Here is a 13,518-nt window from a genome sequence, read left to right as displayed (position 1 = left end):
TGCATATATAATATAGTAATGTTTGTTCTTTTACACTAGGGGTCTCTTGTTTGAACGAGAGTCTGGGTGGAGGGTCCCTGTTGTTTAAAGATAGAAAACCTCTGCTTTATATCATGACAACACCAGCATATCAAACGAAGAATTATATTTGAATAAAGCGAAGAGTTGTACTCATTTAAATGCGCCACAGGGTGTCGCGGTAACAGACGCCTCACGCGCGTTTTGAGTAACAAAGGTTACCATAGTAATTCTGCCACTCTTTGTTTAGTGAGCTCGAGTCGTTTACGGCTATCTAAAATGTACATTCATAACGTCAGTTAAGTATGTATATCCAAATATTTGTAGTTATATGAAGAAAGTTATTGAGAGGAATTTATATCAGACCCCATAATGTGTAAATGTTGCGAGTTCGTTAAGATTTAGTCATCAGTATAAGTAGCAGTTACACTGATGGCGCGTCTCAACATTTGAAAACATAATCGAATGTTGCTTTTCAAATGATAATAAGCTTTAATTAACGACTCAGGAGTTACTAAAATAGTTACTCCGTAAACTAGCATACTCAGTCCACATCTTATGTGTCTGCTGTAATGTACGAATAGGCCCTTAGTTTAAAGAGCAGCTCTGAAGGGGCGGAACTGAGCGCTGCTGAATGTTCTGAGCTCTGAATGCGCGGCTGACAGCGGCTCTACACCGACTGCACTCTGGTCGAGGAGAAACACGCCGACATCGATCATGCGGGAGAATTTGCCTTTACAAATATCCGAGTAAGTACCAAAGGTCTGCGATTCGGTCTTAAATGTGAGCTTTATCTTTATACCCGCTTCCAAATGATTTTGTGTTTCCCTGTACAGCCAGCCCATCTTCCATGACGGTAGCTACACGGCTAACTAGCCGAAGGGGGAAAGATTGACGTAGTTGGCTTGAATTTTACAGGAAATGCATTCTTGGCCAGCAAGAACCATCAATTATATAGGGCTTGTTATTAATTTGCTCTCTTGCTAGTATATGGTTTTTCTCATGACTTATATGCGTGCAGAAATGCATTAAATGCATTGCATTCATTCGAAAATAAAACATAAGGGGTGTGTTTAATTTTACTAACGTGCGTAAATCATGTATGCTAGTTGTATGCTGACCGATAAAAGATTACAACATTATAAAATAATCTACATCCAGCGTGTCTCCTCAGTATAGACAGTGCGGCATTTGGAGAGCTCTCAGGCTCTGCTTGTGATCAGCGGCAATGTTTGGCTGATAATTACGAATTTGGTCCTTATATGTCCTTTTTCTCGGACTGCAGTGATTCTGTGAGATCACTTCTCTGAAAGTTTGATACGTCTTGCACTACAGATCTGACTGGTTGTTTCCGCTCGGCCTCTGCTATGGGCCTGAGAATGGAGCCTTTATTACGTAATGGTTGGGTAGGCAGCTACTGAGCGAGAGCGTCATTTAGGTGATCATATCCTATCACAGAGAGGGGAGGTCTGCTTTAAAGAGAAATATCCAGCACTGGCTCGTTCTTTCCTCATACAGTATTACTTTTGATCTGCCGCAGTTTCCATTTGATATTGTCGCTTAATCTATAACTAACATTCACATAAACTCACTGGAGTTGTTTGCTTGGTTGTCTTAATCTACGAGAGGAGTAAGCAGACTGTTTTGGTAAGCTGAATGCTCTTTTACTCTCCGTGTTGTCATTATCTTAAACGTTGTCAATAAGCACGTTAACGTGTGATAAAGTAGAAAAATGTTGACGTTAGACTTTGTTTTAAGTAATTGCTAACTAGTTGGTCTATAAAAGATTAGGCTCGGTCTACATGCATATCTGTATATTAGTCACTACTGTATGTAGACTTTACTTTAAGACAAAAAAAATGTTGTTTCTTGAGAATCCTAACAAAACCGTGAATAGCTTTGTGTTCGTCTGGGAGGTAACGTTATTCATACACGCGGGGACTCTATGTGGGAATGTGCGCAGTGCTGCGAGCTGACATTGTGTTTGTAAACACACCGCGTGTCTCCTTATTAGAACCTTAAAGAATTCACTTTTGGACGTGTCTGCTGATCAATCCAGCGACATCAGTAAGTGCGACCACATCATGTAATAGACATAACATTACATATACAGTACTTGTGGAATAAAGGATGTGGCTCGTATTTTAGAGAATATGCGTCATATTCGGACAGAGTCATTTGTCATGAGTCATTTAAGTAGCATAATATGCGAATTATTATTTTATTATTTATTAATTTTTTATATAATTTTTTTCCGCGACAAAAAAGAGCAGCTTCTGGAATGTGCTCTGAGCCTCGTTGTCAGCACGTGTTTGGCTGATCCAGTGTTTCCTGAGAACTCTCGTGCTTTTCCCAGGAGCGGTCAGATAATGCACCGCGTCAACACCCGCGCTCGCGATGTGGTCAAAAAAACGAAATCAGCAAAAATGTGTCACTTAATCCATTTATTAAATAATGAAGTTATTTAAAAATCTCTTTACTCGTGAGATCTATCTATAGTATCCAACCGTTCATCCATTTATAGTCTCAAAATGATTCTCTTGTCTTGATCAGACGTTGTAATTCCTAAATTGGAATTATTTGTATTATTTGGAATTATTTTGTAATTGTATAGATTTGATCTGTAATAATACATTTATGCAATTATAAATTAATGTATTAATTTCAGTCTATTTTGTTTGTTTAGCAGAGATTATACAAATACATTAAATTTTTTTTAAAGATTATACATGAGTTGTCAAAACATTTTAAAAGGCGTTCCTAATGAAAACCGCCATGAAGCACTTGGGTATCTTTTGTCTGTGACTCTTGACTGGTTCTTCTGGCACCACAATTAAGGTCCGTTATAGATTTGTTGAAATGAGGGAATCATAATTCTGGCCACGCTGGCTGTTCTTGCCCCCTGCTGTTTAAAATTCACTCATGTCAAGGTCAGTGTACATTTAGCCATGTCTTGGACAAGGGAAGAGGGGATATTGTCCATGTTTTTCATTCGGAGGCAGGTGATGAGAGGCTACCATCTGTTCCTCTGATCAAGCCTCTACATTAAGTAAGAGGGCTTTAGAGGGTGAAAAAAAAAAACTGTTTATCTTCAGTGCCCCTTAACCTCTTCCAAAGTTTCACCCTGACCTCCTCCTCTCCGTTTGTAAAAATGATTGCGTATTTGCGGATCAATTCATTGCACTGTTGTCTTACCACAGGGTATGAGCCATTGCACCATCCCTGAGCGTCGGCAGAAGCCTGAGAAGGACGCAAGGGTGTGCACTGTGTTCTAAGAACGAGCGAGTGGATATTCAGACATCGGAGGACGACGAGCAACAACGTGAATTATGTCTTACTATCACCAAGAACTGGTGGTATTTTTTATTAAATATAAACTCTCGCAGAGGAACTACCCCTACAACCACATTGAATTTACAGAAGACACAAATCGGACTGATGCGGCGGAAGGGAATGATGATGAGGCGGCAGCAGGAACAACGACCCTCGTTAATGGCTCCCTAAACGGAACAAGTACTGGTTCCACTGGGACCCCACCAAGGTCCCCCGCTTCAACCCCCCAGCGTCAGACGAACGGGACTGGGGGTCTGGACGCTGTAAAGGAGGCGCTTCGCGATTCTGCCAACGAGTTTGAGCTGCGTTATTCCCAAGCATTCAACGACCTGTCCTCGCAGCTCCACATCACGCCTGCCACGGCGTACCAGAGCTTCGAGAGCGTGATGGATGAGGTGTTCCGCGACGGCGTCAACTGGGGCCGCATCGTGGGACTGTTTGCCTTTGGAGGGGCTCTGTGTGTTGAGTGCGTGGAGAAGGAGATGAGCCCACTAGTGGGAAGCATCGCGGAATGGATGACCGTCTACCTAGACAACAAAATTCAGCCCTGGATCCAGAGCCAAGGAGGATGGGTGAGTGGAAAGTTACTTGTATTTTTCTCCTACCCTGTTAGCTTTCTTCAGTTTGATCGCAAGCAGCCTCTATATATGTAATCTGTTTAGGTTTATGGTCTCAAATTATTTCCATCTCAAATTTTCCTGTTTGATCTGCAGATATCTGTTCATTGGATTTAAATCACCCTTGGTCAACCTTGATGTAAAAGAGTCTCTTTAAAGGACTCAACAAAGGAATAGTTTCCCAAAAATGAAAATTCTGTCATCATTTACTCACCGTCATGTCATTCCAAAACCTGTAAGACTGGTTAATCTTCGAAAAAACGAATTAAGATATATTTAATGAAGTCTGAGAGGTTTCTGTTCCTCCAGTGAAAGTACAGGTAACCAAAACCTACAACATCCATTAAGGTAATAAATCTGTTGTAAATTGAATCCACATGAATCAAGAAGATCAAGGATTTTCTAAGGTTTAGTTGCCTGTACTTTCAATGGAGGGACTGAAAATTCTCAGGTTTAAAAAATAAAAAGGTAAAAAAAAATTTTTTTTTAAATATCTTAATTTTAGTTTTGAAGATTAAATCCTATCGGTTTGGAACAACATGAGGGTTAGAAAATTACAGAAATTTTAATTTTTTGGTGATCTATCCCGTTAAGATTTATTTATTTATTTTTTTAAATTCCGTTGCCATTTGACATTGAAATATTTTGCTAAGCTTTTAAAAGACTGTATTAGTCCAGGAAAAGTGGATGTTATTGATGAAAGTGTGTGTTTTGCATGGCCAAATCTGCTGGCTCCCTTGGGTCCGGACGGGGGCTGGTTTTAGCGCCTACCCTCTCTTGGGCCTGGGTGGGGATGCTGTAACTCTGTGGAGGGGAAAGGAATGGGAGTTAAGATAGCAGAGCCACAGCCACTGGTCAGCTGATTATTGATTTCCATAGTCTTAATTCCCAATCGAAACTCTACAGAATGGAGCAGAGTCATTAGCATGTGGGAGATGAGCACATATGGTTGAGAATGGAGGGGAATGCACTGACAGTTCATTGTTTTCCTTTCATCTTTTGTCTTTCTGTTTTCACTTTTTCTCTGTGTTATGTCCCCTCGGTCAGCTGTCCAGTGATGAAAGGCGGCATGAGTAAAGTCATGTGAAAACCCTTTGTGCTGGTTCTCTTCTTTATGTAGGTTGTACGAGTGGCATGTAATGGTGGGGTCCTGGCCAATTCAGCTTTTTCTCTTTGTGATCAGAGCTGCGATCTGATTGGGTGGGTAGTGGGGGTGAAATATGGAAGTGGAATGTAAAGGTCATTTTTTACAAGGCTGGTTTATTGGATGTTGTAGAGAACAGACTCTGATTGGCAGACTGGTTTTGTTAATGTTGTTTTTTTTTTTGTAGTTTAGATGCTCATTTTCATTTGTCAATGTGTCATTTAAAAAAATCTTGTTTTGTTTTGTTCTTTTTTTGGGGGGGGGGGGTTCCTTCCCTTGACGTTCCTTTTTGCTATCTTGTGATGTCTTGATTGCACAAAGAATCCGGAATTGTGTAGAAAGTAAAAGTCAACACAAAAGTCAAGTCATTTTATCTATAAATTTGGATCTTGAATCTCTCAGCATTTGATCTTAGGAATGAGAACATTAAGGCACACAACAGTCAAAACAAACAATCTTTAAATGTTAAATGTGTAATTAAAAATATTTGGTTAAACAAAGTTCCAGCCTTGAGTCTTTATATATATATATATATATATATATATGACAGCTTTTTGACTAATTAAATTCAGTCAATATTTCATATTGTCATATTTAATTTTATCCAGTTTTAAGGACTAACATTGCATCTTTTTGTCTACAAAAATAACATTTCAATCAAAAGTTTGCAATTTAAACCAAATATTTAAACTTTATATGTATTAATTTTAACATGTCTCAGTTTTTTGCCTCACCTATGCCATCATTGTCAAAAAAAACAAAAAAAAACTCTTTTGTTAAACATTTTTGTCAGTAATTTTGTTAAAGAGATTATCACTGTCTGCTACAATCTTTTTCGGAAAATTAAACTATGAAATTTATGCATTTGTATTTTAATAACAAAAAAATGACAACTCAGATTTTTGCAATCTGTGCAGCTTTAGATGCCCACTGGTGGACTATTGAGGACGATGGAAGTGTTGGGTGATTTATTATGCTGAGTTTGAAGAGTTGAATGGCACTACAATGGGCTAATGAATGAATTCTTGAGGTTTCACATCCTGTGGCAAACAGCTGCAGTTTTGGTTCATCTTGAGCAGAAATTGTAGGAGTTTGCTCTTCATGTCACTTCCTCAATGGGGAAGGAAAATGAGGTCTGTGTGTCTGACATAAAAAAGGCAGATGTGCATGTGTTATATGAATGTAGGCCACCTTTCTGCAGACTCCCACTCAACCCTCTTCATCTCCATTGCATTCGGCATCAATTTCAGTCTGAACTTAAGCGGCAGTTGTCTTTAGGATGCTCTGTCTCAATCAGGCCAGTGTAGTTCATCTGTGCGCTGTGGCGGCGGGAGGCACGCATAAGCACACATGTATGCTCAATTTCACGGTCGAACTCTCTCTAGTGAGCATTTTCCACACATCGATGCATTTTGATGATGGGGGGGTTCGCATGCTATTTATTCATCTCAGTTTCTGCTTTGTAGTGAGATTTAAAAGCACCTGGCACACAAACCAAAGGGTGCCAGCAGTGTTGTTCTATGCAATGGGACGTCCCCTTGCTGTGGGAAGAAGCTGGGAATGCCCATTTCAAGATTCACTCTCACTCACACACTTCTCGCATATTCAGGATTATTTTGTGCATGCTTGTTTTTCCCCTCCCACACAGGCACAGTTTCAACCACCTTTTTGTATCGTTCTCTTTGCCTACGCAGAGTTACGCAGTTGCTGGCAGCTGTATGATGCAGGTGTATTGCAGTACCTGCATGTCAGGCTGTTATTCTCTCTCCTGCTCTGGGGAGATCTGCTGTGATACAGTAATAATGCCCAGAGGTGCGGTCACATCGGGTCTTTTTCCTTGTGCATGATCACCATGATGATTTTGTGAGTGGCAGAAAATATTGGTTGGACAGAAATTTGGAATTGAGATAAAAGGGGAAGAAAAAAAAAAGCGTCAAGGTGACCGATACAGACATGAAGTGGAGGCACACGGATGAGAATTGTTAAAAATCTAATTATTTCAGTTCCTAATCCGTTTCCTTGTTCTACTAATCAAACACATCATGTGTGTCTTGTTGGATGTGTTTAACCAGTTGGTAACAACACTTGATTGAATTCTCACATTTAGTTAAAAGGTGTATGTGTTTGATTCACTAAAAGGAACAAATTAGAGCAGTATTGTTAATTGTTATCTATAGTTGAAACTATTAAAAATAATTAATCATTAATTAACTGTTTGCATCTACAGAAAAACGCATGGGTGAGTCATTCAGTTCTAGTATTTTTGAAAAAATGTTTTCCCATTCGATAGAGAGACTGGGAAAGGGAATGACTGACGTGAATGATACATAACCCAATACAGAAGTCCTAAGCCTGAGGGGGTGGGGATATTACCAATTAGGCTTTAATTATATGTGTATGTGCTCAGGGTAACTGCCTTTGTTCATATAGGCTAGTACAGGATAAATTATTTGCAGTTGATGAGAGTTGGAGGGCAAAATAACAATACAGTGGGTACATAGTGCGTACTTTTTCACTCTTATTACACCTGCTTTGTTCATTATTCCTCTTTTAGTGTCTGTGTATTATAGTAGTTCCTCTGAAACCCTCATTAGCGTCCGGCGAGGTTCCTTCACTATCACTCTGCTCCTAACTAGAACAGTGACTTCCAAACACAGCCAATCATTAATTACATACTTCACACACACACACACACCCCTAGTAGTGATGTGCTTATGCATGCTGATAAACAAAGGCCCGCCTTTAGCACGTTTTAATCACTGTCACCACAACAGTAGTCTTTGTGTGACGTATGGCTGTTACCAAGAGTTTCATCAAACGTATACGCGTGCAAATACAAACACACACATACCGTATACACGCACACACGCACACTCGTCCCATTGTCTATCATGTTTGCACAAGGAACACCCACGGGACCACCCCCTACTCCCCATCCTCCATCACTTTTACTTTTTCTCCCGCCTCCATCTCATGTCCTTCCTTCCTTTCTTTCGATTCTCAGTTTCTTTCTTTGGGTCTATCTCCCCCGCCTTTCCCTCGGTCTCATGTGGGTGGACGTGTTGCAGATCAGACATGCAACAACATGTCCGCATCACCGCCGTTAGTGTCCCCGTTCACCCCTTCATTCTGTCTCGTTTGTTCTGCGTTCATCCGTCCATCCATCATCCCTCCACCTTACTGGTCATCTCTATCGATTTGGCAGGCGCGATGGTCATGCGTGTTTGCGGCCCGCCTCCCGCAATCATTCGTCAAGCTCTGATACATCAGCACTGCCCACTCTGCGCCTGTGTGTCGCATGACAGACTATATGTCTGCTTTTGTGCTCCTGGTCAATTGTGTCTGGGTTTGGATTGCACATGTCGCATTTTAAATGCAATATGTGCATTATTGTTCCATTTCATGCGTGTTTACAGGCACGCGCCTCTCATTTGCGCAATTATTTCAAGGTATAGCACACGCTGAGCATGTGATTACCTTAAACAAAGGAGATGTGGGTGCACACACACATGCACACCTGCAGTGTCCAGGTGAGGAGCTTGGCTGTAAACACACAGTGACCGTAGCAGTGGAAATGCTGATCCAGATGTGATGTTATCCTCCATAGACACTGGAACAGACCTCATCGTCAGTGCTTAAAGGGATAGTTCACCCAAAAATGAAAATTAGCCCATTTACTCACCCTCAAGCCAGCCTAGGCGTATATGACTTCCTTCTTTCAGATTAATCCAATCAGAGTTATATTACAAATTGACTTTGATCTTCCAAGCTGTTTAATGGCAGTCAGTGGGTGTTGCAGTTCATCAGTCCAAAAGAAGTGAAATAAAGCGCATCCATCCATAATAATAAGTGCCTCACATGGCTCCGGGGGGTTAACAAAGGCCTCCTGTAGCGAATCGATGCGTTTTTGTAATAAAAATATCCATATTCAAAACGTAATAATCACTTTAATCTAGCTTACTCCAACAGTTGTACACGGAAGCAACTCCGGGCGGATGACGTAAGATGTCGCCGTTGCGCATGCGCCGGTGAGTCTCGTGAAAACCAACGTTTGTTTACAGGAGCAAAACAAGCAAAGTTTCCTTACTTTAGCAAAGGAAAACCAGTCTCCTCTTGGCTTATATCGAAATCCTCTGACATTCTTCTTTACAAATCCTCGTTTTGTATTTCTAATTCGTAACCGTTGTTTCGTTTTGATCTCTCCCCTGCGCTTCCGCGTTCGTCACTTCTGAGTGGCGCATGCGCAACGCCGACGTCCTATGTCATCCACCCGGAGCTGCTTCTGTGTACAACAGTGAGCGCAAGCTAGATTAAATTGATTATTACGTTTTAAATATGGTTATTTTTCTTACAAAAACAGATCGATTCGCTACAGGAGCCGTGTGAGGCACTTTTTATTATGGATGGATGTGCTTTATTTCACTTCTTTTGGACTGATGAACTGCAACACCCGCTGACTGCCATTAAACAGCTTGGAAGATCAAAGACAATTTTTTTATATAACTCCGACTGGATTCGTCTGAAAGAAGAAAGGAATAGAATCAGCCGTGAATAACGGCCATGACGATGGAGTCACATGGATTTGAAGTGACTGATAAAGTGTGTTGATATCCTATCTGATTGTTGATATCCTATCTGATTGATCAGTCATATATGGTTAGGAATCTCTTTCTAGGTTTCACCTTGCTCTCCTCCTCAGAAATGTCTTTTCTGCTCCACTAACTTCACCAAATGGAATTTCAAACAGGACTCTCCTTCGACTGCCAGTGGTTGACAAATTGATTAAACATTAGTTGTTTTGAGTTAGTTAGGCTACCACAGTGTCTACTTTTTTAGGGAAATCTTCCTATAAATGGGATTGACCAACACATATGTCATTGCATTTTTGAGAAAATTGTGCAGCGTTTGTGATATGAAAAGCATGACTATTTCTTAGCACCACACCATTCTTGTACTTGCATGCATGCATGCATGCATGCTCTGCTTCAGCACCATCCAACATGCATAAGTCTTACAGTCTGTTTCTTGACAAATATCCCCAGAGGCTATGTCTGCCTGTAAGAGCAGGTTTAGGTCAGAGGCTGGTAAATCTGGCTGCATGTGTGTCCAAGCACATGCATGAATGTTTTGGTCTGTATGTATATGGATGTATGCAGTCTGTGTGTGTCCCAGCTCATTGGGATTTGACTGACAGAATGGGAGCTGATGTTGATGTCTCCCCGGTGAGATGCAGAACAGATTGGAGTCTGAGCCCCACTCTCCTGACTCATTAATCTTCTCTTTAATTCATTTACGGTATGCACAAACATGGCCACATTGCCAAGCAAGCGCAAAGGACACCTCCCACAGACAGATCCTCCAGATATATGACCTAAAATAAAACAGAGAGGTGTGCTGCTTGGATTACTTTACCTGCTGTGATCTGATTGGATGTTCTGTGGTCTAAATTTAATTTGGGCTGAGGGTTTAGTAGAGTCTGTTTTGTTGCTCTAATTGTCAGCTAAATTTGAGGTGTGGGGCTTCAGACCCGTGTTTTGTTTCAGGTGTCCTCACCTCTCACTAAACAATTACATGATTAAACACTTATGATGTTTCTGGGCAAAGACTGATGTAATTGGGAAATTTGGATGTAGGAGAATAGTTAATAAACTGAGAACAGTGCTGTTAGTGTGATTGAGGCAACAGAGTTGCTGAAAAAATCATCTGTCCAAGCCAGTGTTGCCGTGGTTTCAAGGTGACTGTACTTTCTGTGTTTGGGAAACTGTTGTTTGGTTTTCATCAAGGGCGCTGCTTCCTGTATTTGGATTACTGAACAAATGTTGAACAGTTAGAGAACCTTTTCGTTGGTGTCTGTTTTGCCAGACTATAAGTGTTTGATTAGGGATATGCCGGTATCAGATTTTCATGTTGCGATTAATTGCTAATGCTTTTATTACGGTATACGGTATTATCACGATGTTGAAATTAAGTTTAAAAAAAAGTGCTGTCATAATACAGTATAACAGGTTTAATAACTTTTTTCTTATAACAAAAATAACTGAACATTTAAATGCAATAAAGCAATACAGAAAAATGTACAAAGTTAAAAGTTTTACACAGATTAAAGTGCAAAAGAACTATAAAGACCAATAGGTATCACTTTACAATAAGACCTCATTAGTTAACCTTAGTTAATGCATTAACACTCACAATGAGCAATAGCTACATTTGCGACAGAAGTTATTAATCTTTGTTTAAAAAAACACAAGTCTTAGTTCATGTTAGCTCATTAAATAACACAGCTGCAACTCTCGATTTTAACATCCTGTTATTAAATATTGGAATACCTAAGATTAATGAATGTTCAGAAGAATTTTTAATTGGCAGTTTATGTTAACTAATGAATTAACTAATGTTAACTAATGAAGCCCTAATGTAAAGTGTGACCGAACAATAAAAAATCAAAACACTTTCAAACAATATCTAGGGCATGTTGTAGTCCAGATTAAAATGTAAAAAAAAAAAGAAAATAAATAGCCTATTAAGTCTAAATATTTAAGTATTTGGCGCTGTGATGAACATCATAGCAAATACACAAATCTGAATGGCTGTTTAAATCATTTAAACACGATTCAGAAACAGAAAGTAGTGCAGCTGCTTTGTTTACAGGGTTTCCGGGGTAACGGCTGCATTTAAATGAATTATTATTATTATTATTATTTCTGCAGTTTAGCGCCATCTGCTGTCAGAGAGTGAAAGTGCGCTTTCATTCAGAGCGTCTCACATGTTCCGCCATGTGCTTCTCGTCCGCGCTTATTTATATCAGAGTGAGCACGCGTCTTTCACGCAGCATACAGCGGTGTTGTGCATTTTGACCAGTTTATGGGAAAAGTATTCTTAAAATGCATTCAAAATTCTGAATAATTTGTAATATATAATTATTCACGGTATTTAGAAGTGCCCACGATATTGTTATCGTGCATATTCATTACCGTTATATATCGCATTACTGAATACCTGCACAAGTCTATGTTTGATATTATAAAATCTGATATTAAAGAATTTTTTTTTTAATTATTCATTCATTGGTCAATATTATATATTTTATTTTGCTTTTTCACCATTTTTACATTTAGATTACATTTGCTATCATCCAGTGCATAAAAACATTTATGCACTGGATGATTATTTAATAACACTGTTAAATGTAACCTTTAGGAAAATTTTCAAACTGTACATTATAATATGATGCCTAAATTCACATGTAACATTTAAAACGAGATTTTAGAATATAGTGATTAATTTTTCATTTATTCAGACAAAATAATATAGAATTTTAATATCAGCCATAACATAAAAATAATTACCTTATTGAATCAGCCAACATTTAAAAATTGGTGGATCCGTATTTAGAACTTGATCTTTTGGGCTAAAAATGTTCAGCTCTGGGTCCTTTGAACTAAATAATTAGGCAGTTTATGATTGGTTGTCTGTCGATAAACTCTTTTTTTGCATTGCATTGTTTCACACTGTACATCAAGGCGACACAATTCAGGATTGTGAATTGGATTAAAAGGAGTGATGACATCCTTTCAGAATTACGAGTGTGAAAAAATGTATCTCCTTAACCCTGGAATAAATATCGTTTTAATGAAATTTAAGGTACATATTCCATAAGAAGCTGGCAGTACCATTGTGTCTGTACCTTTAAGGAGGTGACTCAGAACGCTACTCTAACTGTGAACCACTAAACCAGACAGAGTTACTTGCACTCTATAAAAAGTGAGAGCCTGTAGGTGCATGCTGAATGATGTCATTGAAATCTAAAATGGTAAATACCAAGCTGACATCAGAAATCCCATTTGCTTTGAAGCATGTGTCTTCACAGCATCACCCTCTTAAGCCCTATTCGCACGGGATTAGTATTACCTGGTGACCTCCAGTCATTTGTAATAATTGCGGAGGTTGTCTGTGATCCCGTGCGAATCGGCCATGTCTGTAATTTGTAAAGTAAAAATTCCCACGCAAATGACCTACCATATTTCGCCGAATATCGAGTTCCTCTGATAATATTAGTCCCGTGCAAATCGGCATCTCTGTTATTTGGCCAGCATTTGGCGGGTCGTATATCATTTTTCGAGGTTTTTGTTTCCTTCGCGCCTTTTTATCCATCTTTCGCGAAGAATGGAGCTGCGTTGGAGTGTTTGATAGTATTTTGGGTGCTGTCATATCGCTACACCATACAATTTGCAGAAAAGAAAGCTGAAAAGGTTTTGAGTTTAATGTGTTACAAATAAATCAAGCACAAAGCTTGAGATATTATTTTAACCTGGTGAAATGTAAATGACACAGGACACGAAACTATATTAGTTTCTTTTTTTTAAATCCATCTGGACCATAGAACGGGACTCTCAAAGCCTTGACATC

At 39.4% G+C, this 13,518-nt stretch overlaps 1 protein-coding gene across 2 annotated transcripts in view; it reads left to right on the top strand.

Moving 5' to 3' along the window:
• Positions 1 to 630: 630 nt before the first annotated feature.
• LOC107741328 (bcl-2-like protein 1) overlaps positions 631 to 13,518 on the top strand; it is a 25,186-nt gene continuing 12,298 nt past the window's right edge. The window contains exons 1-2 of one of the 2 annotated variants that reach the window (XM_016554035.1): positions 631 to 767; positions 3,219 to 3,923. In XM_016554035.1, the coding sequence (XP_016409521.1) occupies positions 3,348 to 3,923 (576 nt within the window). In that variant the 5' untranslated portion in view covers positions 631 to 767; positions 3,219 to 3,347. Of the gene's footprint in view, positions 768 to 1,503; positions 1,666 to 3,218; positions 3,924 to 13,518 lie in introns of those variants that run through there. The other variant, XM_016554036.1, reaches the window with a different exon arrangement.

This window comes from Sinocyclocheilus rhinocerous, unplaced genomic scaffold (genome assembly GCF_001515625.1).
Source record: "Sinocyclocheilus rhinocerous isolate Xijiao unplaced genomic scaffold, SAMN03320098_v1.1 scaffold1758, whole genome shotgun sequence".
NCBI classification, from domain to species: Eukaryota; Metazoa; Chordata; class Actinopteri; order Cypriniformes; family Cyprinidae; genus Sinocyclocheilus; species Sinocyclocheilus rhinocerous.
The sequence above is the reverse complement of the archived record's forward strand: the minus strand, read 5'-3'. Positions and strand labels throughout refer to the sequence as shown.